At 44.1% G+C, this 24,233-nt stretch overlaps 2 protein-coding genes and 1 long non-coding RNA gene across 4 annotated transcripts in view; 2 read left to right on the top strand and 1 right to left on the bottom strand.

Moving 5' to 3' along the window:
- Positions 1-1,424: 1,424 nt before the first annotated feature.
- GABARAPL1 (GABA type A receptor associated protein like 1) lies at positions 1,425-12,095 on the bottom strand. 2 transcript variants are annotated; one of them, XM_004052701.4, is made up of 4 exons: positions 11,302-12,095; positions 6,398-6,476; positions 3,988-4,106; positions 1,425-2,763 (listed from the first exon to the last, which is right to left on the bottom strand). In XM_004052701.4, the coding sequence occupies exons 1-4, from the start codon at positions 11,389-11,391 to the stop codon at positions 2,698-2,700; spliced, it is 354 nt and encodes a 117-aa protein (XP_004052749.1). In that variant the 5' UTR covers positions 11,392-12,095; the 3' UTR covers positions 1,425-2,697. The 2 variants fall into 2 exon arrangements, with proteins under 2 accessions (XP_004052749.1, XP_018894342.1); XM_019038797.4 differs by having other exon boundaries at positions 1,425-4,106; positions 11,302-11,675.
- Positions 9,357-10,362, top strand: LOC129525942 (uncharacterized). Its single transcript, XR_008670518.1, has 2 exons — positions 9,357-9,881; positions 10,154-10,362. It is a non-coding gene; the product is annotated as an uncharacterized lncRNA (long non-coding RNA).
- Positions 12,096-12,609: 514 nt separating the features above from the next.
- OLR1 (oxidized low density lipoprotein receptor 1) overlaps positions 12,610-24,233 on the top strand; it is a 54,408-nt gene continuing 42,784 nt past the window's right edge. Inside the window, exons 1-2 of the mRNA XM_031001059.3 lie at positions 12,610-12,916; positions 19,575-19,674. Of these exons, the coding sequence (XP_030856919.1) occupies positions 19,667-19,674 (8 nt within the window). The 5' untranslated portion in view covers positions 12,610-12,916; positions 19,575-19,666. The remainder of the gene's footprint in view (positions 12,917-19,574; positions 19,675-24,233) is intronic.

Below are 24,233 nucleotides of genomic sequence, written 5' to 3'. Positions count from 1 at the left end.
GTGAGGGTCCGCGGCTTCATTCTTGAAGTCAGTGAGACCAAGAACCCACCAATTCCAGACGCACTTCCACAACAGCTGATGTGACTTTGCCTCTGAACTTGGCTGTTACTTAAAAACTCCACTGTTCGGTAAAATCAGACAGCTTGTCGAAAATGATATGTAATGTCCTATCCAAGGATAAAATTTGTTCCTTAGGAAAATCCAGGAAGTAGGCCTAAAATAAGCAAAGCCTACCTGGGAGAGAGACAGCCCCTAAATTCAAACGATCTCTTTGGCTTAGAAATGGCTTACAGTCTCTTGCCCTACAGGGACTGTTTCAGATGTGTACAGAGGGTTAGGATCTGCCGCCATGTGTTTTTTGCTTTTAAATATTCATCCAGTCTCATTCCTAGGTCGTGGATAAATCTGTTAGTTTCAAAATACAGTTCACATCTTAAACTCAAATATTAGCTTCCTTTTGGCTTTATCAGGGAACAGCACCTTGATATTTTTGTCATTAGGGACAAGTGTCCATTTTCAATGCCTTCATCAAAATTCCATAATCTTACATAATTTTCTGCATGTGGTGCTACTTGGCATGGATCTTTTATAACTTCCTACTTCCTTTTTGGTGACCTTGATATATTCCCTAACTCTCTACAGAGGTAGACATCACTTGGGGATATGACTGCAAGAGATTAGAGAGGGTTAGAGATGGGTCTTAAGGTTCTTCATGAAAGAAGTTTTCACTAATCTGTTTTCCATTCTCTCATTTAACTTGCATGCTCAAAGCCCACCCACATATTCGTTCCTGAATAACTGAACAAGACTTTCATATGGTCAGAAGACACCAAGCTTGTTCTGATGCCGGGAGCCTTGCCTAGGTGCTATTTGCTGCTTTGGGAGATGGTGGCTTCAGACTGACCAAGTTGTGATGGAGAGAGTAAGGTGTGGTTGGGACCTACAGCAAAACCTGGTGCAAAAAGCAATGACGCTCAAACTTCAGTGTGCAGCAGTCATATCAGGAGCTTGTTAAAAATTAGACACCTACGCTGAGATTCTGAGTCAGCTAAATCTGGGAGATGGCCTAGACATCTGCATTTGTAATTAGCACAGCCCACCCCTTACACTCTACGTAGGCAGTCTTCCACCTTCAGCTTTCAGAAACACATAGAACAGTGACGATGCACTTATCTTTGGAGGAGAAAAATCTCACACACACACACACACACCCCACCAACGCAGCAGGCACACTGCCCCAGCATAACATTCACCCTTGGACAGCAACTCCTGCTCACTAAAGAGCTGAGTAAACATATATGGGTCTGACCATATGTGAACATTCATCACTAACAGCTTTCCCCACTTAGTTCTTTTGTTCAGAGTCCACATATCATCTATTCTAATACATACAAAATAAAGGCAACATTGCTGAACTCAGTGGATTTTTAAGGTAAGCAATTATTTTATTTCCTTGGCCTGATGGCATTGACTTCATCATACAAGAACTTGCAGCTGACAGAACTGACACACAGATTTCCCCCAAGAGAAAGGACCCTTTTCATTAGCAGAGATGAATTGAAATGTCATGTCTGAGTGCAATTCCTGCTCCCCACTCCCACCCCACAAAATCCCAAAAGTGAAAATAAATCAATAAAATCCCCATGATTTACTAAAAGTCATCCCTCCAAACCTTTCTAACTAGCAGCTGCAGTGGATGATAACCAAGGAGGGAAGCAGCTGGCCATCATGTAGCATTCCTGTGCATGTGAGCCTGAAGGGACAGCAGCATGGGAGCAAGAATCCTGAATGAGAGTAGTATATAATTACCTTACTTCATACTTGCTCCCTCCCTACATAAGACACCTCTGTCCTGATACATGGAAAATACTAGAGGAGATGCTAAGAGTGGTTTTAGTCTACAATTGGAAATGCCTGAGACTTATTAAATTCCAAGGAAGGGGTGAGATAAGGGGCACCAAAGAGAAAGAGCAGGTTAGACAGGGATGCTCAACACTCTTGTCAATTCCAGTTTAATGCTATTTAATCACAAAACCATCTTCTTAATCATAACCACCTTCATGCCTAACCCCTATTTTCCAAAGGTAAGAGATCCCTGTCTAAATTTCTGGGTTGTTGTCTACTGCCACCCCTGGGGTGGTACTGTGATGTCTGAGTGAGATTGCAACCGGGATGGGAGAAAAGAAGTGTGAGACAGGGAAGATCAGGGGCCACAATGCATCAATTACAGTGGGTCTCTTTTGGTCCCCAGGTATGGTCCACTACAACTCCCCTTTCCCTACCTGTCTTGTGCAAATGTCAAAAATAGAATCTCTGCCCAAAGAGAAGGGAGCACAGGGAGTTGCTGCTGGAGTGCCATCATCTCTGGCCCCAACTTGTCCACCTCCTGACCCATCTATGAAACTGCACAACAATTAAACCCCAGGAATGCTGTAAACTTACATCAGCCCCATTCCTCTATCAAAGCCAATCCAACAGCTCTGTCCTGACATGCTTTCTCCCTGGGCCGAGGAAGCAGCAAAAAATATCAATTGAGCATGTGAAAATGTGATGACGGTGTGTGTGGTGTAATGTTTCTAGATGTCTTCACCTTCTGTCTCCTTGCGGTGGGAGCCACCCTCTTTCCCCATGTTGCGCACACACACCCCTCCCCTACCCCCAAGTCCAGGTGCTCCCATCTGCTGGGCTTCCAACCACTCATTTCCCATAGACACTCTCATCACTGTAGGCCACATACAGAAAATAGTCTTCCTCATGATTGTCCTAGGGGAAGAGATAAGACAACAGTTTAGAAAACATATTCATTCATTAGCTCTAAGATGCTGAGCCTCACACAACCTTGTAAAGCAGGTATGGAAGATATCATTAGTCCCCATTTAAAAGAGGAGCAAAGGATAGGGAGAAGTGCTTGGAATTACACTTTGAGCTCTGAGTTCACAAACAAAAATCCTTCATTGAAAACATATTACACATAGGTATCAGGGATATGAAGATGACTAGGGCACAGTCCTCACTCTTAAAGAGCTCACTCCTAGCAAGGGGAACATAGATACCACAGATGGATATATAATGGGACATATACTAACAGGGAATATATGCTATGCAATAAAAGATTCAGGATTATTAGAAGTTTATGTAATTCATTAACGGAGCACAATGAGAAGGAAGCATCTTATGCAAAATACTGCAAAAAAATAATAGTTATAATCCTAGATTATGTTTTCAGTAATAATAAAGTCTTTCACTATAGTTTCCTCAGATTCTGACACTTCCAATTAAACCACATCACATAAAAATTATTCCTCCTGAGTTTATCTGTTAAGACATGAATCCATTTACAGACTTTGCCTTAATTTTAAATTTCATTTTATCTGATTCATTGTGCCCAGATAATGTGGAATCTGTTTCACAGTTTTAGTTTTGTTCTAAGTTTCCCCTTGTTTAGTATCAATGTGGTTGTCTTAAGCCAAAACTTCAGAGTTCATAGAAGAAGCTGACTGTGGGGAGAATCCTTCAGTTGGCAGAGGCTGGCCTCAGAGTTAGAAGGAGCTGGCTTTACTATTACGTGCTTTCTCAATCTGTTGCTAAATGGGAGTAAAATAATGAACTGGATTCTGAATGCATTACAAATTACATGCTACCAACCAGAATAGCAGGAACTGCGATGGGCTGACGCTTTGGTACTTTTGCTATCAGGAATCACTTCCTGCTGTTTCAATAAACAGTCCAGCATTAAAACACTATAGTCAGACAAGACTATAGTCAGACAAGATTTCAGAAGGATTAAATCTAGTAGAGTGCCTAATCCCTAAAAAACAAGTGGTATCTAATCTCTCAGAGCCTCACACTGCCATATGTAAGAGGATCCGGATAAATAACACCTTCTGCCCCACTTCTCAGATGTGTTATCAACGCATCTAGAACAAGGGCTAGAGGATGCCAGACTGCACTGGACGGCATCCAGTATTGTGCGACCAGAACCATTACCTCATACAGTTGGCCCATGGTAGCACTGGTGGGAGGGATGGTGTTGTTGACAAAGAAGAATAAGGCGTCCTCAGGTCTCAGGTGGATTCTCTTCCGGATTAAGAAGTAGAACTGGCCAACTGGATGATGGAAGAAGAAAAGAGCAGACAAGAAAGTAAGAAAACAAGGAATTAGTAGAAGGGTAAGTCCTGGAAAAAAATTCAATTGCATTTTTCCCCTTAGAGTCAGTACCAGCTTTATATACCATCTGAGAAGAGCCAAATACCGGCCTGGAGCTTTCAAAATAAAAAGGGAAACTCAGAAGCCCGCACAGTCCCTGACATGCCATAGTGGAGTTTATTCCTCCTTTCCCCTCTTATTCAATCTCAGACCTCATGTTAGCATATCCACTCAAAGCCTGAGGACTACGTTGAAGGAATACCATGTGCATCCAGACCAAAACATTCCCATCACTGTCTAAACCTGACTTGAAACTCTTTCCATCCCCAGACCCTCCCTAAGAAAAACTTAGCAATGGAAAGGGGTCCACTGGACTCTGGTCATCTTAGCACAGTCACTCAACTCAGTGTTGGGGCATTAAACAAGGTTCAATGCTTTGCCTTTACCTGAGAATACTGAAAATTTTCTAGATGGCTGATATTCAAACCTATTAACTCTGGAGCAAATCAACAAAATCTTTCCAGTGTGTCCTGGATGCAGTGTGTATTCCATTAAGGATCACGATGAAGACTGAATATATGTATTTTTTTTTTTTTTTCCGAGACAGAGTTCTACTCTGTCACCCAGGCTGAAGCGCAATGGTGCAATCTCGGCTCACTGCAATCTCCACCTCCCCAGGTTCAAGCGATTCTCCTGCCTCAGCCTCCCGAGTAGCTGGGATTACAGGCACGCGCCACCATGCCCGGCTAACTTTTGTATTTTTAGTAGAGACGGGGTTTCACCACGTTGGCCAGGCTGGTCTCAAACTCCTGACCTTGCGATCCACCCGCCTCAGCCTCCCAAAGTGCTGGGATTACAGGCATGAGCCACCACACCCAACAATGAATATATGTCTTATAATCTCAAACAAAATCTACAAAACTTAGTTTAAAAAAATGTAGCTTAAGAAGATGTATTTAATCAGGAAACTCTAAAATATAATCCTCTCAAGAAGCCAGACTGGTTTTCTTTTTGGAACAAATTGATATCACAATTAACAAAGCCAAATTTTGGGTTTTTTTTTTTTTTTTTTTTTTGAGGCGGAGTCTCACTGTGTCACCCAGCCTGGAGTGCAGTGGTGCGATCTCGGCTCACTGCAACCTCTGCCTCCCAGGTTCAAGCCATTCTCCAGCCTTGGCCTCCTGAGTAGCTGAGATTACAGGTGCCCAACAACACACCCAGCTAATTTTTGTATTTTTAATGAAGACATGGTTTCACCATGTTGGCCAGCCTGGTCTCAAACTCCTGACCTCAGGTGATCTGCCCACATCCCCCTCCCAAAGTGCTGGGATTACAGGCGTGAGCCACCACCCCCAGCCAAAGCTGAATTTTAAAATTGGTTTAGGTGGGGCACGGTGGCTCACGCCTGTAATACCAGCAATTTGGGAGGCCAAGGCGGGTGGATCACCTGAGTTCAGCAATTCAAGACCAGCCTGGCCAACATGGTGAAACCCTGTCTCTACTAAAAATACAAAAAAAAGTAGCCGGGCATGGTGGCAGGTGCCTGCAATCCCAGCTACTCGGCAGGCTGAGGCAGGAGAATCGCTTGAATCCAGGAGACGGAGGTTGCAGTGAGCCGAGATCATGCCACTGCACTCCAGCCTGGGCTACAAGAGTGAAACTCCATCTCAAATAATAATATTAATTAATTAATTAATTTAATTAAAATAAAAGTTTAAATAATGGGCATCTGGTCCTTTCTTTCAATGTCTTATGCTTTGCTGTGTCAAAATCCAACAAGACATGGTGATGGGAAAGAACTATTGAGTCTTCTTGTTTTTGAGACAGAGTCTCGCTCTGTTGCCCAGGCTGGAGTGCAGTGGCATGATCTCGGCTCACTGCAAGCGCCGCCTCCCGGGTTCACACCATTCTCCTGCGTCAGCCTCCCAAGTAGCTGGGACTACAGGCACCCGCCACCAAGCCCAGCTAATTTTTTGTATTTTTTTTAGTAGAAACGGGGTTTCACTGTGTTAGCCAGGATGGTCTCGATCTGACCTCGTGATCCGCCCGCCTCGGTCTCCCAAAGTGCTGGGATTACAGGCGTGAGCCAGGGCGCCCAGCCTGAGTCATTTTTTAATCAGATAACTCCAGAGCATCCCACTCACTTCCTTCAAGTATGTACTGCCTCTCAATCTCACAATCTCATGCATGTAATGAGGATCTAGAGAGTTTTTTCACAGGAGGAAGGGTCAGGGAAGGCAAAGAGCATTACCGGTAAGGTCAGAGGGCACTAGGTACTTCCTCTTGTCCAGATCAGGCACCCTGGCTTTTGGAGCCTTCTCTACAATCACCTGGAAGGAGAGGAGGAGAGTAGAAATGAAAACTACGGAAGGCAATCTAGTATTTTTCCTTCTACACCCTAGAGTTGCCTAGTTACTACTGGAAATGAATCTGTCTAGGCCCAGGACACCTGTTTCATTTCTTATCCCCCCACCCCTTATAAAATTATACAAAAAAAATAGGCTTCGTGAGGTTATAGCTGCATTACTAAAATAAAAATAAACTAGAGATTGTATATGATGAAAAGTAAAAAGAACTTTGATTTTAAGTAATTACAGGTTACCTGTAAGATCTACTATAGGACATATACCTATTGGTATTTATTTATTATTTATCTTTGAGATGAAGTCTCACTGTCACCAAGGCTGGAGTGCAGTGGCTCCCTCTCAGCTCACTGCAATCTCCACCTCCCGGATTCAAGCAATTCTCCTGCCTCAGCCTCCTGAGTAACTCGGATTACAGGCACATGCCACAACGCCTGGCTAAGTATTTGTATTTTTAAGAGAGATGCGGTTTCACCATGTTGGGCAGGCTGGTCTCAAACTCCTGACTTCAAGTGATCCGCCTGCCTTGGCCTCCCAAAGTGCTGGGATTACAGATGTGAGCTACCGTGCCTGGCCACCTTCTGGTATTTAATTAGAGCATCAAGAAAACTGGGTTTTCTCATATGGTCCTGATCACCTGTAAGTTATTATTTCTCATAAATACCATTTATTAAAGGTACCAATAACATGGTTTAAATCTTTGTCAAAATTTCCAAGAACTGTAAAGATTGTTCAAACATTATTAAATGGAAAAGATACAGTGTTAAAACAAGTCTGACAATGATATCCTATAATATGATGTCAGCACAACAAGTCATTTATAGATATTGATTATGTTAGGACTTTAAGGGATTTTCAATGTCCACATTATATACTTCTAATAAAGATTATGTATTTCTGTACTAGATCTATAAAAATATAAAAGATTTTTTTATACACTAAAACTTCCCAAACAGAAAATATCTGTTATAAAATCATGAGCTTTAGGCTTTCGATTGTTAGGATTTTAAGGGATTTATGTCTACGTTATATACTTCTATAGTTCAAGTTGTATAAAAATCATGTATTTCTGTACTAGATTTATCAAAATTTAAAAGATATTTTTAATACACTACAACTTACCAAACAGAAAATACCTATTGTAAAATCATGAGCTTTAGACTTTTAGTTTAGAAAATATAATCATTGCCGGGCGCAATGGCTCATGCCTGTAATCCCAGCACTTTGGGAGGTCGAGGCGGGCGGATCATCTGAGGTCGGGAGTTCGAGACCAGCCCGACCAACATAGAGAAACCCCGTCTCTACTAAAAATACAAAATTAGCCAGGCATTGTGATGCATGCCTGTAATCCCAGCTACTCAGGAAGGCTGAGGCAGGAGAATCGCATGAACCTGGGAGGCGGAGGTTGCGGTGAGCCAAGATCACGCCACTACACTCCAGCCTGGGCAACAAGAGTAAAACTCGGTCTCAAAAAAAAAAAAAAAGAAAAGAAAATATAGTCATTTTAGTTAGAACATATGGGAAATGCAGAAAAAAAAGTGAAGACGCAGAAAAAAAAAAAACTGTATGAGTACTTCTAGTGGCTGTGTGATCTTCAACAGGTCACGTAACCTCTCTCTCAGCTTCAGTATTCCAGTAACTTTTTTTTTTGAGGTCGAGTGTCACATGTGTCGCCTGGGCTGGCGTGCAGTGGCCTGATCTCGGATCACTGCAACCTCCACCTCCTGGGCTCAAGCGATTCTCCTGCCTCAGCCTCGGGAGTAGCAGGGATTACAGGTGCATGCCACCACGCCCGGCTAATTTTTGTATTTTTTAGTAGAGATGGGGTTTCACCATGATGCCAGGCTGGTTTCAAACTCCTGACCTCAAGTGCTCCACCCGCCTCAGCCTCCGGAAGTACTGGGATTACAGGTGTGAGCCACCGTGCCCAGCCTGAAAAGAAAACTTTCTAACACGTCTTTAACAAAGTCATGGTATTGATATGATGTGAATGTGAGTAATAAATAACATTTTACATGAAAATGCTTCATAAATTATAAAGAATTATCTAACATAATTAACTTGGGAGGGAGTTTGAACTTTTTAAATTAAAAGGAACAAATTAAAATTAGTAAAAAACAACAACAACAAAAACAAAAACAAAACAAAACAAAAACTCGTTTTGTGTTCTTGTAGAAAAAATCCTGAACCAGGAAGACCAGAGGGACATGATCACATTTTAAATTTAAAAATAAAAACTGAATTAGGGTAACGTAAGCCAGGAATTAAAAGGAAAAGGCAGAAAGAGGCTAGCATTGTGCCCCAAAGGAACTCGGACACCTAGCAGTAAGATAAAAACCACAAAGGAAGACAGAAAAAGAAAGTGATAAAGCAGAGGGCAATACCTGGAGGGAAGGGAGGGGTTTGGAGAGGAAGAGAAGGGGGAGGGGTAATCATTAAAATATTGGTTTCCCAGAACCAAGGTTAAGTTTCCAGGAATCCCAACTCTACTCCTCACTATGGTAGACCCCTGGGCTAGATGCTTTGCCTCTTTGGGTCTCAGTTTTCCTCATTTGTAAAATGTGACTAATACTCAGTAGGGTTATGAATTTTTAAAATAGACAATCTGTTCCTAACAGTTTTTTTGATATGTTGTATCTTTGAAGATAATTTCAAGATCCCACCAACCCTTCCTCTCTGAAGGCACAAGCACACCTCTTCTTTTCAACGTTGGCTCTGAAGAAATATTGGTGGGGCTAAGTTCTGGTTATGCGAGCAGTCAAGGTACGCCATTGCTTTGATAACACCAATGGTCAAGCTGGAATGGGCTTCAGGAATCATTACTCTAACCCTCTTTTCTGTAAACAAGACACTCTAGCACAGCACGATTAAGAGTTCTGCCCAAGGATGCAATGAATTCCCAGAACTAGAACCAAATCAAGGAACCTGCGTCATAACTAGAAAGAAGGTCACAGACTGAGCACCTTGGGAGCAGCTCACCATTGGTTAAAACATAACCCTAGGAAAGCTGAAATCTGAGTGACAGGCTTAATGGCTTAAAAATTATCACAGGAGTAAAACATTTAACACCAAACTATGGGCAGGAAAAGAACAGAATGCTCTAAAATATTCAGAGTGAATACACATAAATATTTATTTCCAATACTTAACAGTGTAAAGTCCACAGCACGTCATTAATTCTGGTTAATACAACTATATTAGAAACTGAGAAACAATATGGCATGGAGGTTAAGATACCCGAGAGCTCCAGTCCTTCAGACAGGGTTGGAATTCCAGCTCAACCACAGATCAGCAATGTGAAACCTTTAGGAAGTTACTGCATTTCTTTGTGCTTTGAATACTCCATCTGTAGAACGGGTAATCGCGTAAGGAGTAAGTCAATGATTACAGACTGAGTACTTATAATACCGCTAGGGTAAACTATCAATAAAACTTGATTGTATTTTTTAAATATCATTGCTCAAAAGATTGGTATCACCAGAACTGGGCAAAATTTTCAGGTATCCAAGGTCCAGAAACCAGGAAAGTAATTTGTAAAGGATCCTTTCCCGAGTAAGGGATTAACTCACCTCTCTATAAGCTGAAAACCTTTTTGTAATTCCTGGGGAATGAACAGCCCTAATGACTTTTTTTTCTTTTTAAAGGAAAAGGGGTACAAGAGGTTTCTACGGCTGGGCTAAGGCGCTGGTGGCTTCTGGTAGCTATAAAACCACGAACGTTAGGTAAGGATTAGAGAAGAAACCCAGAGTGGCTGTGAGTCAAGAAAAGACATCAGATAACAGCAATTATTTTACCATTATGTGACATGTAATACTAATGTTCCTACCTGAAGATAAAGAGCACAATTTTAAAATCTCCGCTCCTCCATTTCCAAAATCCAACAGCTGCTGGTCCCCCTACCACTTAAGCCATATTCTGCCCTCCAATTCGGCTGCGCAGCCTGCATTAGAGAAACACCAGGCAAGTGGGCGGGGGAGGGGGTAATGGGGAAAACGCCCGGATGCTGAAAGATACCTAATACTTTTCTGTTCCTACTCACTGCCTGCACTAGTTTTAACTACTTAAGCCGGTGTCTAAAACGGAGAAAAAACGTCAGTCCTGCCTTATCGCGACCAGGTACCAGGTGATCAGAAATCAACACGGGGAGGCTGTCTGTCCCCACACAAGCCCCGGAGCCTAGAACGATGAGGCAAGAGGGCTGTTGGGCAAAGAACGTGACCTTGTTTTCCAGGCCAGGACTGTCTTGTGCTCCCCTAACCCCCTGTAATGCAAGAAAATTACTGAATAGCTTCTGAACCTTTTCCTCCCAAGACCAATGATATGAGAGCCAAAGTCAACTTCATTAAAGGAGAACCAGCCAAGGCAGAAATCGACTGGGTTTGCGCAAACCTCACCGCACAGCACAATGTCCCTGCGTTCTTAAAGGCAGCCAGTCCATGGCCCCGATCTAACCACTCTCGCCCACAGGGGCCCTATTTTGTGTACCGCAACCCACACACGGTCTCAGCTGCTGAGACCGTGTGTGGGTTGCTGAGTCACTGAAGACGGCGGCTCGGCCCCCAAAACGCCGTCAGCCCTGAAGTGGGGTTCGGGGCCCAGGCACACAGGGTTTTAAAAGCTCTACAGTCTGGACGTCCATTGGCTCTGGCACTGAAGGGCGTTCAGGATTAAGTAATTCTCGGAACCTCCCTTCTCCAGAGCCGCCTGGGCGCCCCAGGGAAGCCATCTCGACTACCCGCCCCCGCCCCCGCGGGCCCTTCCCCTCCCATCCCCCCCGCTCCTCTACACTCACGGGGACCCTGTCCGGATATTTCTTCCGGATCTTTTCTCCTTCCTTTTTCCGATACTCAAAAGGATGGTCCTCCTTGTACTGGAACTTCATGATGCACCGCAGGGCTTCCGAGATCCCCGCGCGGGGCCTGCCTCCTTCGCCGCTGACCCTGTCCCGCTCCCTCCGCCGACGTCAAGGTGTGCTCAGAATAGCTGCAGAAACGTCCGCTCCGGGGGCAACAGCGCTGGGCCGAGTGGGCAGGGGGGGTTCGGGGCGGGGATCTCGGGTGAGCCTGCCTGGAGGTAGAGGAGAGCCAGATGGAGAAATACCGGCGGCTTTTCGCTAGAGCTGGGAGCACAAAAACAGTTGGGTGGCGCGTCGGGCTGTGACGTCACCCGGCGAGCCCCGCCCCGCCCTCCATGCGCCAGGCGCCCAGGGCAGGGGGTGGCCGAGCGCTCTGTCTCACTGCGTTTCCTTTCTGGCTAACCTTTTTCAAAATCGATGTCATTGCAAACATCAAAACATTCGAGTTATGTTTTATTTTGTGACTGTGGAATTAAAGATGGTTTTAAGACAAAAAAAGATTTAAACATGTTTTATTCCCCCTCCACTGTTTTTCTTGGTTGGGCCCCAAAACAAATACAAAAGGCGAAAATCCAGCCTTTTCCTGCTGGTTGGGATCCAGCCTCAGGAGAAAAGAGGGCCAGGCCTCCTGGGATCCCTTTGGCCAATGCAGAGCTGTCCCGTGCTTGCACCGTGCCCTCTGCGCGTTCCGCTGCCCCTCCCGCGGCCCTCCTCCCGCGCTGGCATCACAGTGTTTGGGCGGTGCCGCAGTTCGCTCCTGAACAGCAACATAAACAGAGCGTGACTCAGGAATCTGAAGAGAGGAGTCAGATGAAGGACACGTAGTGTAATCAAAGTCCAAAGGAGACATGATGTCAGTAAGGACTACCGAGGGCTTCACGTACAATCAAATATAGAAATGATTCACTTTCTAGCCGGGCGCGGTGGCTCACGCCTGTAATCCCAGGAGGCCGAGGCGGGCGGATCACCTGAGGTCAGGAGTTCGAGACCAGCCTGACCAACATGGAGAAACCCTGTCTCTACTAAAAATACAAGATTAGCTGGGCGTGGTGGCGCATGGCTGTAATCCCAGCTACTCTGGAGGCTGAGGCAGGAGAATCGCTCTAACCCGGGAGGCGGAGGTTGCGGCGAGCGGAGATCACGGCGTCGCACTCCAGCCTGGGCAACAAGAGCGAAACACCGTCTTACAGAAAAAGAAAGGAAGGAAGGGAGGGAGGGAGGGATTCACTTTCTGCCATAAACTCAGAAAGGGGGCTCGTCTTCTGGAAAAGAGAGTATCAAGCAATTTAGGTGATGACCTCAGTTGTTCCCCCACATCTTATTTAGTTCCAGTGGTTAGGTATCCCTCACGTGACTAGAAAGCGCTGCCTGGAATGCTAGTAGAAGATTGGGCATTGGGGCAGGTGCGGCGAAGCCTCGTTCAGGATTTCCCCACCTAGAGTCAAAGAAGAAAGACCTTCCAACCAGTACTGTAGGGCAGCGACAGGGAGGACTGTGGAGTTTGCAAAGAAAAAGAACAGTGAAAAGGGGCTGCGTTGCCCATACAAGTCGGGTGAGTTCTGATAAATATTAGATAACAGCAGCCCCGTGGCCTATCTTCTTCAGTCGGGGTCTCAGTGTCTCTAATTTTAAAAACACCCACAGGGCGCCAGGCGCGGTAGCTCACGTCTGTTCTCCCAGCATTTTGGGAGGCCCAGGCCGAGGATCGCTTGAGCTCAGGAGTTCAAGACCAGCCTGGGTAAATGGCAAAACCCTGTCTCTACAGAAAAAACAAAAATTAACAAGGCATGGTGGCGCGCTCCTACAGTCTCAGCTACTGTGGAGGCTGAGGCAGGAGAATCGCTTGAATCCGGGAGGCAGTGGCTGCAGTGAGCTGAGATCGCCCACTGCACTCCAGCCTGGGAGAGAGAGCAAGACTGTCTCAAAAAGAATAAATAAATAAAAATAGGCCGGGCGCGTTGGCTCATGCTTGTAATCCCAGCACTTTGGGAGGCCAAGGTGGGTGGATCACGAGGTCAAGAGATAGAGACCATCCTGGCCAACACGAGACGAGTGAAACCCCGTCTCTACTAATAATACAGAAAAAATTAGCTGAGCGTGGTGGCGCTCACCTGTAGTCCCCAGCTACTCGGGAGCCTGAGGCAGGAGAATCACTTGAACCCGGAAGGGAGAACCCGGGAGGGTTTAACTATATTTGCATCAAAACTAAAATGAGGCCGGGCGCGGTGGCTCACGACTGTAATCTCAGCACTTTGGGAGGCGGAGGTGGGTGGATCACGAGGTCAGGAGATCGAGACCATCCTGGCTAGCACGTGAAACCCCGTCTCTACTAAAAATACAAAAAAATTAGCCGGGCGTGGTAGCGGGTGCCTGTAGCCCCAGCTATTGGGGAGGCTGAGGCAGGAGAATGGTGTGAACTCAGGAGGCGGAGCTTGCAGTGAGCCAAGATCGTGTCACTGCATTCCAGCCTGGGCGACAGAGCTAGACTCTGTCTAAAAAAAAAAAAAACCTAACATGAGCGACTGAAAATTAAACTATTTTCAATTTGAAAATAAGGCTTAAAATTATAAACATATAATGTGATAAAATAACTCTGGATTTTATTTATTTTATTTATTTATTTGATATGGAGTTTCTCTCTTGTCGCCCAGGCTGGAGTGCAATGGCTCCATCTAGGCTCTCTGCAACCTCTGCCTCCTGGATTCAAGCAATTTTCTCCGGCCTCATCCTCCTGAGTAGCTGGGATTACAAGGCGCCCGCCACCTCGCCCAGCTAATTTTTTTGTATTTTTAGTAGAGACGAGGTTTCGCCATGCTGCCAGGCTGGTCTCGAACTCCTGACCTCAGGTGATTCGCCCGTCTCGGCCTCCCAAAGTGCTAGGGTTACAGGTGCTAACCACCGCGCCCTGCCCTCATGAATTTTCATACATAAAGATTGAAAGATGCCATGGAGAAAAATAACATGAAGAAGTGGGACTATATGATTCGTTTTCTGGTGCCAGTAATGAAACTTAGTTTCTTTTATTTTGTGGCTGTGTTTTGTATTTATTTTTGAGACAGAATCTCACTCTGTCGCCAGGCTGGAGTGTAGGGGCGCAATCTCAGCTGACTAAAACCTCCTCCTCCCGGATTCAAGGGATTCTCCTGCCTCAGCCTCCCGAATAGCTGGGACTACGGGCTCCTGCCACCGCTCCTGGCTAATTTTTGTATTTTTAGTAGAGACGGGGTTTCACCATGTTGGCCAGGATGGTCTCGAACTCCTGACCTCAAGTGATCCACCTTCCTCGGCCTCCCAAAGTGGTGGGATTACAGGTGTAATCCAGCCTATGAAAGTAAATTTTAAATTAACACAATCGAGAAAAACATTTCAAAATGTCTTATTTAACCAAAATCAAAATACTACATTAAAAAGCTCACATTTTCTCAAATACACTTTCGATGTTTCTTGTACTTTTTTTTTTCTTTTTCTTTTTCTTTTTTTTTTTTTTGAGACGGAGTCTAGCTCTGCCGCCCAGGCTGGAGTGCAGTGGCGCGATCTCCGCTCACTGCAAGCTCCGCCTCCCAGGTTCACGCCATTCTCCTGCCTCAGCCTCCCGAGTAGCTGGGACTACAGGCACCCACCACCACGCCCGGCTAATTTTTCTTTTTTGTAGTTTTAGTAGAGACGGGGTTTCACCGTGTTAGCCAGGATGGTCTCGATCTCCTGACCTCGTGATCCACCCGCCTCGGCCTCCCAAAGTGCTGGGATTACAGGCGTGAGCCACAGCGCCCGGCTCTTGTACTTTTTAAAATGATTTCAAGGGTTAGAAGTTTTTTCAATCTTTCATGAATATTTTCAAACATGTAGAGAATTTTGACAAATAGTATGATGAACACCAACATAACCTTCACCTAGATTTCTTCCATTTGAAAGTAAATTAGAGGACGGGCGCGGTGGCTCACGCCTGTAATCCCAGCATTTTGGGAGCCTGAGGCGGGTGGATCACGAGGTCAAGAGATCGAGACCATCCTAGCTAACACTGTGAAACCCCGTCTCTACTAAAAATACAAAAAATTAGCCGGGTGTGGTGGCTCGCACCTATAGTCCCAGCTACTTAGGAGGCTGAGGCAGGAGAATCGCTTGAACCCGGGAGGCGGAGGTTGCATTGAGTAGAGGTCGCGCCACTGCACTCCAGCCTGGGTGACAGAGCGAGACTCCGTCTCAAAAAAAAAGTAAATTAGAAACATGACACCATCCCAATATACAAATTATATCCCCCCTGAGAATAAGAACATGTTCCTCCATAACCACAATAGTTATTACACCTTAAAAACTACTAATATTTTCCAACATTATCTAATATAGAGCTTATATTTATATTTTCTCAATTGCCCCAAACATACTTTTTTTCTCCCCCACTCAAGCATTTGAATCTGAAAACAGGTGGAATTTACCATAAAGATAGGTTCTGATTTCTTCGATCTAGGGTCTCTCTCTCTCTTTGTGTGTGTGTGTGTGTGTGTGTGTGTGTGTGTGGAGATGGAGTTTCACTGTTGTTGCTCTTCAGCTAATTGCAACCTCCACCTCCCAGGTTCAAGCGATTCTCCTGCCTCAGCCTCCTAAGTAGCTGGGATTACAGACACGTGCCACCACACCAGCTAGTTTCGTATTTTTAGTAGACACGAGGTTTCACCATGTTGGTCAGGCTGGTCTCAAACCCCTGACCTCAGGTGATCCGCCTGCCTCGGCCTCCCAAAGTGCTGGGATTCCAGGTGTGCGCCACTGCACCTGGCCCAGGGTCTCTTATATTATCACATTTAAATTGATAGATGAAACCAGAATTTTAGTGCATTGGTCTCCAATGACAAATACAATAGCTAGAGGTTTAGTTATTCAGCCATTTTCTAAATTTGCTTGCTAAGCTTGGAATTTAAACAAGGGATTTTATTACTTAATTTGAATTTTTAAATAAGCTGCCATCCACAAATCAAGTGTCAAATACCACCGGGATGTGCCTGGCTGACTGCAAGACTAGGAAAATATTTCCTGCCCCTGAACTATACATGAGTGGATCTTCCTCCTTAATAATTTGTGTGCTTACATTGCTTCATTGCAGCTGCCACTACCTTAGTTTAATCTTCATTTTTTAAAAATTTTGGCTTCTTTCTGATGATCTGTTGCTATATAGCAAACCACCTCAAAAGAATGGCTTAAGATAATAGCATCATCTATTTTGCCCACAAATCTGAAGTAATGGGGCTCAGCTTTGGTTTTAATTAGTGTGGTGATAGGATCTTCTTGGAAGGCTTCTTCACTAGCAGTTTTGGTAGCTGGACTGAGAAGACTCAAACAATTGGCGCTTCTCAGCCACCACTTGCTTTCTGTATAGGATCTCACCATGGGTCTCTTCCCATAGTGGCTGCAGGCTAGCTAAACTTCTTTCATGGTACCTATGGGGTCTCTGGGCAAATTTGCCAAAAGAAGTCAGCAGAAAGCACATGGCCTCTTGTAATCTAGTCATTTTAATTTGAAAGGGACACTTCTGCCTCATTCTGTTTCTCAAGGCAGTCACAAAGTTCTGCTCAGATTCAAAGGAAGGTGCCACAGACTTCACTTCTACCTGGAGGAAGTATTGGAGAATCTGAGAATATGCTTCAAAATCACCACTATTGGGCCAGGCGCGGTGGCTCACGCCTGTAATCCCAGCACTTTGGGAGGCCGAGGCGGGCAGATCACCTGAGGTCGGGAGTTTGAGACCAGCCTGACCAACATGTAGAAACCCCGTCTCTACTAAAAATACAAAATTAGCTGGGTGTGGTGGTGCATGCCTGTAATCCAAGCTACTCGGAAGGCAGAGGCAGGAGAATCACTTGAACCCGGGAGGCAGAGGGTGCAGCGAGCCAAGATCGCGGCATTGCACTCCAGCCTGGGCAACAAGAGTGAAACTCCACCTCAAAATAACAAGCAAACAAACAAACAAAACACTATTACTCAAACACATTAGTAAATAGTGTTCAGTCTTGTCCTTCCCGCTTCTAGGAAAAAGAGAGCTCATTGATGCCAGACTAAATGTAATAAAGCTATATTTCATTGTGTCATTTCTCTTCTTAATATCATTCAGTGGTCAGCATTCTCTGTAATCTTTGGGAGACAGTTCAAATTATTTACAAGGGAAATAGAGTACTCACAATCAGGCTATTGTTTCTCTCTTGAGCCTCATATATAGCCATTTCCTATCATTGTACTCTATGGTTCAGGCATACTAAATTATTTTCCCTATATTGGTATTGTTTCAGACCACTGGATATTCAAAGCCTCCTTCCTGTGAAAACGTTTTCTTCCTTTTTTTTTCTGACTAGTTTCTATAAAACATTCAGGGTTTAGTTCAGGCATCATCTTCTCTAGGAAACCTTTTGATCTCCTTTGCCTGAGTTCTGTATTCCTTCTAGGCACTTGCAAAGTATTGTGTGCTTATCTTTGCCATAGCACTGATAATGATGCATTGTTCATTAGCTAAGATGATGCCGGCTGGGTGTGGTGGCTCACACCTGTAATCCCAGCACTTTGGGAGGCTGAGGTGGGCAGATCACCTGAGGTCAGGAGTTCAAGACCAGTATAGCTAATATGCTGAAACCTTGTTTCTACTAAAAATACAAAAAGTTAGCCGGGCGTAGTGGCTCGCGCCTATAATCCCAGTTACTTGAGAGGCTGAGATAGGATAATTGCTTGAACTGGGAGGTGGAGGTTGCAGTGAGCCGAGATCGTGCCATTGAACTCCAGCTTGGGCAACAGGAGCAAAACTACGTCCCAAACAAACAAACAAACAAACAAAAAACATGATGCCCATTACATCTCCTTTTTTTTTTCGGCGGGGGGGGGGGGGCCGGGGGGGATATATGTATGGTTTCAGAAGCAACTACTCTTTTTACATTGACACCGCATGGTTCTAGTGGAACTCACCAATCATAAAATCTCATTGCCTTGGCCATAAGATTAATCAAAATTTTTTCCTTAGAATTTCTTACATATGAACTGAAGGAAAGGAGCCCCTTCTTCTTTGATGGTGAAGTTTAGATGATGTCTTAGTCCATTCCAGCTGCTATAACAAAATACCATAGACTGGGTGGCTTATAAACAGCAGAGATTCATTTCTCACAGTTCAGGAGACTGGGAAGTCCGAGATCAAGGTGCCAGCTGATTAACTATCTGGTGAGGGCCTGCTTCCTCATAGACAGCTGCCTTCTCACTCCAACCTCACATAGCAGAAGGAAAGAAAGAGGGTTCTGTCTCAGGCCTCTTTTATAACGGCACTAATCCATTTATGAGGGTTCCATTCTCATGACTTAATCACCTACCAAAGGCCTCACCTCCTAATAACATCATCTTATGGGTTAGGATTTCAGTGTACAAATTTGGCGAGGAAACACACGTTCAGACCATAGTGGATGATATGAGATCAGGGGCTGCTATCGTTTTGGTCTCAAGCAGTCACCAGATAAATGAGATAAAGATAACACTCAGAGAGGCAAGGTATATGATAGGGATAGAGAGACATAGAAATATATACAGAGTTTGGGGGAGTTCTGAGGGCATTCAGGTCCCTAGTTTCAGATAGCCCGTTCCAGTAGCGAGAGATAGTTTATTTTCTTATTTTCTGTATATTATGGTGTTTTTACATTAAAAAAAAAATTCTGGCTGGGGAGAGACTGTCTTTACCAGACCTAACCAGTTCTTAGAGATAGCAAGGGCTCAGCTGAGAACCTGCCTTTCATATGCAAACTCACCAATCTAGAGCCATACCTCCTGTATCCAACCTGTACATTCCAGGAGGCAACATTTCTCTGCCTTAATCATAGCAGGACAAGTTACCAGGCAACCAGGGACAACCTTTGTGGTTTAGAGCCCATAGAAATATTTCAAACTAAATTGTTTACCCTTCCCTTTCCTGTTTTTCCTATGGCAACCCCAATGAAAGCTTTGACCTAAACCTTACCCTCGCTCCTGTCTTCTTTCCCCTGACCTCCCTGGTGTCTTTCCGACGTGTGGCCTGTATGGCATGCTGTGACTGCTATTTCTGCAACTTGTGAGTAAACTTACTCACAAGTAAACAAAATTACTTGTCAGAAAATGTTGTTTTCCTGAGTGTCTCCTCTGTCTTCTTTTGTGTCCTCCCTAACTGACTACCTCATGAAAGAATGCAAAAACAGCGTATATTGTTTTTATCTCCTCAGGGCTTTGGATAGCTCATGGCACAAAGACTCAAAATATGCAACATAGCATCATCAAAAGAGCAAAAGATAGACTTCCGATTTGAGACGGTGGAATGCAAAGGTATTTTTGGCTTTGCTGTCTCCTGAGGTGGCACTAAAACAACTGCGTGATGGGTTGAATTGTGTCGCCCAAAAGATGTGGAAGTTTTAACTCTCATTATTAGTGAATTTTTCCTCGTTTGGAAACAAGGTCTTTGCAGATGGTTAAATTAAGATTAGGTCATTAGAGTGGATGATAGTCAATATGACTGGTGTTCTTATCAAAGCGGGGAAATTTGGATACAAAAACAGTCCTGAATAAAGGAAAGAGGATGTGAAGACACAGGAAGAATGTCATCCACAACCCAAAGAACACCTGAGGATCTCAGAAGCTGGGAGACAGGCATGGAACAGATTCTTCCTCCCAGTCCTCAGAAGAACCTCACCCTGCTGACACTTTAATATCAGCCTTTCAGCCTCTGGAACAGTGAGACAATACATTCTGTTGTTTGAACCATCTAGTTTGTGGTACTATGTTACAGCAGCTCTAGGAAATAAAGATAGACTGTAAAAGAGAAAAGGAAGTAAAAAACTCACAAAATCAGGCCAGGTGCAGTGGCTCATGCCTGTAATCCTAGCACTCTGAGAGGCCAAGGCTGGCAGATCACCTGAGGTCAGAAGTTCAAGACCAGCCTGGCCAACATAGTGAAACCCCATCTCTACTAAAAATACAAAAATTACCCAGGCATGGTGGCGTGTGCTTGTAGTCCCAGCTACTCAGGAGGCTGAGGCAGGAGAATCACTTGAACCTAGGAGGCAGAGGTTGCAGTGAGCTGAGATCACGTCACTGCCCTCCAACCTGGGTGACAGAGTGAGACTCCATCTCAAAACAAACAAACAAACAACCTCACTACATCAGAGAAAAAGTGGAAAGAGGAATCAGTTTTAAACTCTAGAAAGAAGGCTAACAAATGATAAATAACTTACAAAGTAGTCTTAAGGAATGAAATCTGAAGTTGGCAGTAAAGAAAGTCTAAAGTAGCCTATTCATTAGATGATTTAGAAAGGCACAGGCATTTTTACTACCAAGTTACCTCCTTACCCCTATATGGCCACGTAATTTCTTCTCTCCCATCCCCGTATAGTATTGAGATTTATTCTTTATAGAGAATAAACAAAGAGTCTATGAATTGGAAAAGCTAGAGGAAAAGGGCTCTGTAGAAGAAGCATACTGAAAACAGAAATATTAAGTGAGAACTTCCATACTAACTCCTAAATCCCCAACCTTCTTCCTTCTAGTCTGTTCCAGTTACTCAGCCCAGCCGACAACCTGCCCAGTAGAAGACCATGGTTGGATGCATGTAGAATTCTACAAGGTTGTTGCATGCATGTAGAATTTCTTTCTCTCTTTTTTTTTTTTTTTTTTTTTTTTGAGACAGAGTATCGCTCTGTTGCCCAGGCTGGAGTGCAGTGGCGTGATCTTGGCTCACTGCAACCTCTGTCTCCCGAGTTCAAGCGATTCTTGTGCTCCAGCCTCCCGAGTAGCTGGGATTACAGGAACTCACCACCACCCCCAGCTAATTTTTGTATTTTTCATAGAGACAGGGTTTCACCATGTTGGCCAGGCTGGTCTCCAACTCCTGACCTCAAGTGATCTGCCTGCCTCAGCCTCCCAAAGTTCTGGGATTACAGGTGTGAGCCACCGCACCGGGCTGTGCATGCAGAATTTCAAATGAGCTTTTGTAGCATCTCACTTTTAAATATAAGAAGACAGCAAGTAGTCAAAAATCACTAGGGATTTGAAGAAAAGATCCAATATGACTCAGTAAGAGAAAAACAATTTGAAGAAAATAAAAGATTACTCAGGGAGATAGAAACACCAAAAAATTGTGTCATTAACATCCTCAGAAAAAGAAAAGGAAAGATTGCTTCTATGAAACAAAAACAGCTGCAGCCAAAGAACATTTAGAGAAAAAAAAATCTTAAAAATTGAAAGTATGAGAAGAAAAAATTCAAGAGAAATATTAGAAGTAAGTTAGAGGAAATGTCCTAGAAAGTAAAGCAGTAAGACCAGAGAGATAGGAAAAGGGGGCAGGGAATGTAAATTAGAAGTCCCACATTCAAATACGAGGAATCACAGAGAGGCGACAGGGGAAGGAGGTCAGATTTATTTAAAGAGACGAAATGTTAGAAATCCGTCATTCAAATAGTAGGAGTCTCAGAGAGACGATGGAAGAGAAAGAGATCAGCTTTTATTTAAAGACCTATGCCTTTAATTTCTAAGGGAAATTATTCTCTTCCTAGAATTTTTTTTTTTTTTTTTTTGAGATGGAGTCTCGCTGTGTCGCCCAGGTTGGAGTGCAATGGCGCAATCTCAGCTCACTGCAAGCTCCGCCTCCCAGGTTCATGCCATTCTCCTGCCTCAGCCTCCCGAATAGTTGGGACTACAGGCACCCACCACCATGCCTGGCTAATTTTTTGTATTTTTAGTAGAGACAGGGTTTCACCGTGTTAGCCAGGATGGTCTCGATCTCCTGACCTCGTGACCCACCCGCCTCGGCCTCCCAAAGTGCTGGGATTACAGGCGTGAGCCACCACGCCCGGCCTTCTTCCTAGAATTTTATAATAAGCTACACTATTGTTTAAGTGTGGGGGTAGCTCAAGACATTCTTAGACATGGAAACTCTCTCAAAATTTACCTTCTTTTTTTTTTTTTTTTTTTGAGACGTAGTCTCATTCTGTCGCCCAGGCTGAAGTGCAGTGGCACAATTTCGGCTCACGGCATCCTCTGCCTCCCAAGTTCAAGCAATTCTCCTGCATCAGCCTCCCAAGTAGCTGGGTTTACAGGCATGTGCCACCACACCTGGCTAATTTTTTTGTATTTTTAATAGAGACAGGGTTTCACCATGTTGGCCAGGCTGGTTTCGAACTCCTGACCTCAGGTGATTCACCCGCCTCGGCCTCCCAAACTGTTAGGATTACAGGTGTGAGCCACTGTGCCCAGCCCCCAAAATTTACTTTTAATGTTCTTGTTTTCAGTAAGCACCCCCACAATGAGAAAATAAACCAAGAAAGGAAAAGATGTGGGATTGAGGAAGCAAAATTTACCTTTTAGAAAGAGATGATGAAAGATGAAGATAATCTATAAGATAAAGTGATTAATACGTATTAGTATATTAATATGCATGCTTTACATATGCTATTATATATGAATACATATATATCAACTCCCGTAGTCCTCATATAGTATAATGTAGGTGTACTCATTTTATCATCATTTTACAGTTGAGGAAATTGAAGCCAGAACGATTAGGTTACTACACCAAGATTGGACAGGGAGTAAAGAGCAGAGCCACAATTTTTACCCTTAAAGCCCGGTTTCAGGCTCTTAGCCATTAATGTTCCCTTTCTTGCTTCTAATTATACTGATCTAATCAAAATTATGATATCATCGTATTTGGATGATAGAAGGGCATGAGAAATATTCAGATGCGTGATGCTAGCAAAGGTGGAGGTGGTGGTGGTAAAAAAAGAGCCTCATTTTCATCTTCTATAATGGCAAGTCAATAGATTGTGTTCCAAACCAAAAATAAAAATCAAGAATAGCAACATATGCATCGTATTTGAAGAACTGTAGGCCTAAAAATATCAGCTAAAAAGTAGGGAGTAGAAAATGTGTGTGTGGTGGGAAGGTGCTATTTTTCTTCACAAGCCTTCCAGGGCTATTTGAATTTTCAATCTGTAAGGATACATAGATTTAATTTTAAAAAAATAAAAATTAAAAAATAAGAGGATCCAGGCACGGTGGCTCACGCCTGTAATCCCAGCACTTTGGGAGGCCGAGGCGGGAGGATTACCTGAGGTGGGAAGTTTGAGACCAGCCTGACCAACATGGAAAAACCTGTCTCTACTAAAAATACAAAATTAGCCAGGCGTGGAGGCACATGCCTGTAATCCCCACCACTCGGGAGGCTGAGGCAGGAGAATCGCTTGAACCTGGGAGGCGGAGGTTGCGGTGAGCCGAGATCGCGCCACTGCACTCCAGCCTGGGCAACAAGAGTGAAACTCCATCTCAAAAAAAAAAAGAGGAAAGTGTTTTTCAGTTTGATGTTTGAAGTCTGACAAAGTTGTTCTGCAAATGACATTACTTCCTGACAACTCACCATCCAAAGCTAAAAAATGGGAGTTTGGAGAATTAAGTGACATAATGCATTAGGTGCACAGTTGGCATTCAAATGGCTGTGATTACTAACCAATTATTTGACTCTTTTTTTTTTTTTTGAGACGTAGTTTCACTCTGTCCTCCAGGCTGGAGTGCAGTGGCACTATCTTGGCTTACTTCAGTCTGCCTCCCAGGTTCAAATGATTCTCCTGCCTCAGCCTCTCAAGTAGCTGGGACTACAAGCACGCGTCACCACACCCAGCTAATTTTTGTATTTTTAGTAGAGATGGGGTTTTACCGTGTTGATCAGGCTGGTCTCCAACTCCTGACCTCAGGTGATCCACCTGCCTCAGCCTCCCAAAGTGTTGGGATTATAGGCATGAGCCACTGTGCCCAGCCAAATTATTTGACCCTTAGTGAACCTTCTTCTTCTTCTTTTTTTTTTTTTTTTTTGAGATAGAGTTTTGCTCTTTTTGCCC

This window comes from Gorilla gorilla, chromosome 10, assembly GCF_029281585.2.
Source record: "Gorilla gorilla gorilla isolate KB3781 chromosome 10, NHGRI_mGorGor1-v2.1_pri, whole genome shotgun sequence".
Taxonomy (NCBI): domain Eukaryota; kingdom Metazoa; phylum Chordata; class Mammalia; order Primates; family Hominidae; genus Gorilla; species Gorilla gorilla.
This window is presented reverse-complemented; position numbering and strand designations above follow the sequence as displayed.

Bases quoted from the DNA above. Each gene is read 5' to 3' on its own strand.
- GABARAPL1 (XM_019038797.4), bottom strand. From the start codon at position 11,391: ATGAAGTTCCAGTACAAGGAGGACCATCCTTTTGAGTATCGGAAAAAG. The intron at 6,477-11,301 runs GTGAGTGTAGAG...CTCTCCTTCCAG, and splicing joins AATATCCGGACAGGGTCCCC to GTGATTGTAGAGAAGGCTCC. The intron at 4,107-6,397 runs GTAATGCTCTTT...TCCATCATCCAG, and splicing joins AGTGCCCTCTGACCTTACCG to TTGGCCAGTTCTACTTCTTA.